The 6,326-nt window shown below is 46.3% G+C and overlaps 1 protein-coding gene across 1 annotated transcript; it reads right to left on the bottom strand.

The window, feature by feature from the left end:
* Window positions 1-2,681: 2,681 nt before the first annotated feature.
* LOC136553564 (endogenous retrovirus group K member 5 Gag polyprotein-like) lies at window positions 2,682-4,502 on the bottom strand. Its single transcript, XM_066545233.1, has one exon. It carries the CDS (start codon window positions 4,500-4,502, stop codon window positions 2,682-2,684), a length of 1,821 nt encoding a protein of 606 aa, XP_066401330.1.
* Window positions 4,503-6,326: the final 1,824 nt, after the last annotated feature.

Here is a 6,326-nt window from a genome sequence, read left to right as displayed (position 1 = left end):
TTATTTTGCAAGGTAGAAAGTTATGTCCGTCCATATTTCAACGTTTTCTAACAGTTTTCCTCTAAGTAACCTTTATTAACCATTGTTAGACACAATACTGGGTGACCTTTGGTCTGTTCCAGCATAGGTCCCATTATGCACTTAATGACACATCTCTGCACTCTTTGCTACCACAGGACCCAACTTCAATCTCAGAGAGGGCAGACTGGAAATTGGGAATGAAATGCCTTGGAGCATGAGGGAGGCTACTTCCTCAGGGCCCCCTGCCTCTGTCTTACAGAAGCTGGAACTTGTACCATGCATGAGGAAGGCTACAAAGGTTACCTCCTGATGAGGTCATTGAAAAGCTGATTTCTATTTCTGTCCCTGATACTTCTGCAGAATTTTTGCCTGATGCTAGGCAAGCTGCTTAAAATACATTTTTTACAGTGCTGACTAATGACCTTTCCTGTTTCTGTAAGACCTGTGTCTCTGTCTCTCTGTGAGCCTCTCAGGAACCCTGGGCCAGTCCCGAGTCGGCAGACACCGGGGAGGGCAGCCCCGACACGGCCGACAGCAGGGAGACACTCTCTGTGCCCCGAGAGTATGTACTGAAGGCACCTGGGCTGGTCGCCTTTGCTGCAGAAGAGACACCAGAGACATCGGTAGAAGAGAAAGGGCCGACTCTTAGCAGGGGTTAATCCAAGGTTTTATTAGGAGTCCCAAAGGAGCTCCTACACCTCAGGGGGCCTCCTGCCGAGAGCCCCGGGAGATGTGCCAAGGTCACATTTAAAGGGAGGTGGAAACCAAAAGCAGATAACATTTTACCAACCAATAAGTAACTCTAAGGGATGGGTACTGGGGGATAGACATATAGGACAGCGTATGGGGCAAGGCTTGGGGGACTGACCCCTGGCCTCTGGCTGATCACTCAACGACTTGGACCGAAACTTCTGGATGGAGGGATGGGAGGCTGAGTGATTGACAGAGAGCCAGGGTGGGGGTTTGGGAATGATCTCATCCTGGGAGAGGAATTACACAGGTAAAGGGAGGGGGGTACAGTCTGGGATAAACCATTTGGGAAAAATATGGGAATACAAAACAAAACTACTTCAAAGTATTACAAAGTATAAAAACGCACTGCAACATCTCCCTCTTTTCATTTAAATAAAAAAAAGGAGAGGCACCTAAACATTAAATTTCAGCTCGGAGTGATCTCAAGCATCAGCAAACCAAGGCTGTTTTGTAAATTCTGCAGAGGTTTCTGTCTCCTCCTCAGAAGAGGTGGGAACAGTCACCTGATTGATCTCTAAAGGGGAAATAGCTTTCAATATCAATTTGTTCACAATGCTCTTGATGATCCCAAAGCTGATCAAAATAACAAAAAAAACAAACAAAACCAAAAATACAGATTTCAATATGGATCTGACCCAGCCCAAGAGTCCCCATCCTTGGAAAAGTCCGTCCATCCAGTCCGCTGTTTCTTGCTTGATGTCTTGGACCATTTGTTGCATCTTTCCGATGATTTTGTGGACATCTTCAGCCTTGGATGACAGATTCAGGCAAAGATTCAGGCAACAGAGACCTTCAAACTCTTCCACATCTGACTTGGATGGATGGCTGTCAACATGAGCAGCAGAAGGATGGGGCTCATTCTGATGGTACAGGGCTGAGTTCAGATTAAGGGGAAACACTAAAAAGACACGGTTTTTCAGGAAACTGAGTCAGGAAAAGGTTTCTTCAGCAGAGGCTGTTTCTTTGTCTCCTGTGGTAAAGTGGTTGGCTGTGATAGACTCTGCACAAGGCAGTGTAGGTGGTGGTGTGCCTGTTGGAAACTCCAAATAAAAATCATTAGTTTAAGAAAAGGATGGTTACTTTAGGGAAACTTCATGCTCCCTCTGGTATTCTAAAGGAACTCTGGGGATAGGGATTAGTGGAGGGAGACCATGGGAGAGGGGAAAGGGTGGTAGGAATTTGTGGGAACATAAAAAAGGGGTAATAGGACAATGGAAAGAAGAAGGGGAAAGTGGGAGGGGGGTAGGAAGGCCACAGGAATTGGGGAAGGGTATTAGAAGAAGTGGGACTTATCGGACTGGAAGGTTCTTTTATTATTGACATGGGCTTTTGAATGCAGGGCAGCTTGCCCGTGTTCTGTGCTTTTCTTGCTTTTAGGCTGTTGCTGGGGCTTGATGGTTGTTGGTTTTGGGTTCTGTTTCCTTGGTAGACATGTGGAGGACTTCTATGATGTAGATAATATTTTACAGGTTTGTAGTCTGGTGCATGTTTACTACCTTGTACTGGAACTCCACCAGGTCCTGTCACATTGGCTGCTTGGGGGCCTTTTCTTCCTTGTACTATATTAAATTCCACAATTTCTCCATCTCCTAAACTGGGGAGATATTTCCTGGGGTTATTCTTTTTTATAGCAGTCTGATGAACAAACACATCTTCTTTGTTATCATTCCGGGTTATGAAACCGTATTTGTTTTTTACATTGAACCATTTTACTGTCCCCAAAATGTTCATGGCAAGGACTTTTTTACTTTTGCCAGTGGGTTTGTGTTGGTGTTGCTGGTGCGCTGCCGTATGAAATGCATTCTGCTCCCGGCACTGATGGCTATGCTCAGGCTCGGGCCTGTCCTGTGCTGGAATTGAACACACCCTATTTTTGTCATAGCGCTGGGAAAAAGAGCGCTCTTTATTCAGTTTTTTGAAAGGTTGTCTTTTGGGGAATTCTGATCTTCAAGGTTATTGTATTTAAAATCTAAAAACTGCTTTTTCAGAGGGCAGTCAGGCATCCAATGCCCTAACTTCCCACAAAGATGGCAAGGTCGATTAGAGTTGGAGATTCTCTCTTGTGGCATCGTGACGTGTTGAAGCTGGCTGGTGAATGGTGGATCAGGGGCATCCACAGCTGCAATCTTTCTCTGTGGTTTTGGTCTCTCATCCTGGTCAGCAAGGGTGATGGTAACTTTCCTCTCACACACTTCTAACATTGCTTGTAGTGTTGGTGTTGGCTCGAGAGGCAGGCTCAGGATGGCAGCTTTACACTTGTCATTGGCATTTTCTTTAGCAATCTCGGTGAGGATTTCCATCCTGGCTCCTTCATTCTGAACTTGAAATTCGACAGCTTTTCTCAACCTTTCCACAAAACTCAAAAAGGACTCAGATGAAGATTGTGTTATTTTCAAATAATTTTCAAGCGGAACACCAGGACGGAGCCCAAAGAAAGCTTTCTCAGCTGCTCTAGCACATTCTTTGAAAACCTTTCTGGGAATGCCCTCTGCCTGACTTGCTCCATCCTCCCACTCCCCTTGTCCACAGAGATGGTCGAGAGATATCAATTTACCATAAACATCATGGGCAGTAGCTTCATCAGCCCACAGAGCTGGCAAAATTTCTCTCAATCCTTTTTTCCATGCTGCATCCCACAAGAGATATTCAGATGAGGATAACAGGCAGGAAAAAAGGTGTTTGGTATCAGCGGGGGTTAAGGTATTAGCAAAAAGTGTAGCTTTAAGGAGTCCTCTAAAATATTCACTTGATCTATCGAAATCTTTTTGGGCTTTGGCAAGTTCTTTGACAGAATCAACAGAAAGGGGGGTATAATGTGGCTGAATCCCCCTGTTTAAATCTGAAATATATGACACAGGGGCTGCAGAAAGAACCAGTGATGTTTCCGGCTTCCGGCTGCCGAACTCAGCACCTCCGGTTTCTCTGACCTGGGAGCTGGAGGGCGGGCTGCGGGAGGGGCTGCGGGAGGCCGCGGCTGGCGGGCAAAGCCCTGAGGGGGCGGAGGGGGGCGGCGGGAGGGTGCTGGGAGGGAGGGTTTCAGGGGCGGGGTTTTCCGACCAGAATGGGCTGTTGGGAGAGTGTAAAGGATTGTGGAAAGAAGAAGGAGCAGGCATGGCCATGTGGTATCTACCATCATGGTCTGGGGAAGTTACCTGAAGCGGATCGGGGGTACAAAAGCGGGCACGAGAATTCCGGGACAGGGTATCACAGCTTGGGGAAATAGGGGAAAGGGTAGGGTCCCGGGGAATTTGACCAGAACTGTCCGGGTTGGAGACAGGGAGCTTCTGAGGGAAGCTAGGGAGTGTAGCTTTCTTCAGAATGTCTTGGGTCGGGGCTAGGGGTGAGGAAAGAGGGCTAGGAGAGGGAAAACATAACTTGGAGGGGGGTAGATCAGGTTCTTGGGAAGCAGAGGTGTTGAAACTGTTCCCGGATGGCTGTTCCTGCCTTTTTAATTTGGGTTTTACATCATTTCTTATCTGCATAGCTAGAAAAGCAAACTTTGACGGAGATTTGTCACCTGACTTCCCTGCTCTCAATAAGTCATTACCAATTTTGTCCCAAAAAGCCAAATCACTAATATTTTCAGTTGATACATCGGGAAAATGAAGGAACAACCATCTAACAAATTGTTTAACATCTGTTTTTGAAAATCGGATTTCTTCACTCTTAAGAAAATTCAAAAGATGATAGTAGACACCTTTGTGAGACACAGAAAGCTTTGCACCCATTGTAGCTGTGATTTTAAATTTTGTATCTCAAATTTCACCAACCCAGGTGGGGGGGGGGGGAGAAAAAAAGGCCTGCAGCTGGCAGCTTGCCAAAAATACAGAAAAAAAAACTTTGGCTCTCCACGGCGAGCCTGAAAACAAAGGCAGGGAAACACCCCCCCTCCCGAAGAGGGGAAAAACGGGAAAAAGGTAAAACTTACCAATCCAGCTGTAGGACAGGAAAACGGGAGGTCCTGGGATGGTGACTTCTACCTGAAACTGACTCTTGAGGGAAGAGTTTCTTGCACAGAGGAGCAACTCATTAAAACGGAGTGTGTTCTTCTGAGGTAGCTTGCCGGCCAAAGGCTTTGCGAACAGTCTGAAAGAATGTCCGAGCCCCATCCGTGAGCTCCGGGGATGGTCTCAGAGCCCGGACGTTGGTCGCCAAAATGTCTCTGTCTCTCTGTGAGCCTCTCAGGAACCCTGGGCCAGTCCCGAGTCGGCAGACACCGGGGAGGGCAGCCCCGACACGGCCGACAGCAGGGAGACACTCTCTGTGCCCCGAGGGTACATACTGAAGGCACCTGGGCTGGTCGCCTTTGCTGCAGAAGAGACACCAGAGACATCGGTAGAAGAGAAAGGGCCGACTCTTAGCAGGGGTTAATCCAAGGTTTTATTAGGAGTCCCGAAGGAGCTCCTACACCTCAGGGGGCCTCCTGCCGAGAGCCCCGGGAGATGTGCCAAGGTCACATTTAAAGGGAGGTGGAAACCAAAAGTCGATAACATTTTACCAACCAATAAGTAACTCTAAGGGATGGGTACTGGGGGATAGACATATAGGACAGCGTATGGGGCAAGGCTTGGGGGACTGACCCCTGGCCTCTGGCTAATCACTCAACGACTTGGACCGAAACTTCTGGATGGAGGGATGGGAGGCTGAGTGATTGACAGAGAGCCAGGGTGGGGGTTTGGGAATGATCTCATCCTGGGAGAGGAATTATACAGGTAAAGGGAGGGGGGTACAGTCTGGGATAAACCATTTGGGAAAAATATGGGAATACAAAACAAAATTACTTCAAAGTATTACAAAGTATAAAAACGCACTGCAACAGACCTGCTTTTGATACTTGGTGGTAGGAGCTCCCCAAATGGCAAAGCAGCTGGCGTTGATGGACTGATGTGGAGGCTGCAGCCTTGTGGAGGTGAGATCCAAGATGGGTAAGCAGGCAGAACAATCAAGTCAGAGTCACCCCAGACAGTGAGTTCCCCAAATCAGTGGTTCTCAATCTTGGTGCTTTAGCTACCTAGTGTAAAATGAGAATAATATTGCAGTCATACTTTATAGGCAGTTGTAAAACTAAAGGCATTGCCGTTCATGAAATATAGTTATGGGTACCACAGAGAAGTCTAAACAAAAGGCTTCAAAGGAGAGTTTGAATAATGCAGTGCAAACAAGACCTAAGGCCATACTTTACAGAATAAGAAGAGAAAAAAAATTTGAGCACCTCATTACTTTCCTGAATGTAATCCATCTTTTTACACTGGGGTGTAAAACTGGGGTCATGTGTAAGGATTGGCCAAGTAATAAAAACACAACACTGAATTAATGCTACAGAGGTGACTTTTTCTGCATGTCTGTCATTTGCTTTTATTTTCTTGCTCTGGGGGTGTTTTTAACATGGCATAGGTGGGGAATATGCATACAAGCTAATATGAAAATTAAGTTAACTGTGCTCTCAATATTATAATCCTCAAAAACTTAAGAAAAATTGTGACCTTACTTTTTTTTCTGGTTAATTCTATCCAAAGACAAGATATTATTTTTTAATTATGGGTCAAGGTCTT

The sequence above is a fragment of the Molothrus aeneus genome, chromosome 1 (genome assembly GCF_037042795.1).
Source record: "Molothrus aeneus isolate 106 chromosome 1, BPBGC_Maene_1.0, whole genome shotgun sequence".
NCBI lineage: Eukaryota > Metazoa > Chordata > Aves > Passeriformes > Icteridae > Molothrus > Molothrus aeneus.
Note: the sequence above shows the minus strand (reverse complement) of the source record. Positions and strands in the feature narration are given on the sequence as shown.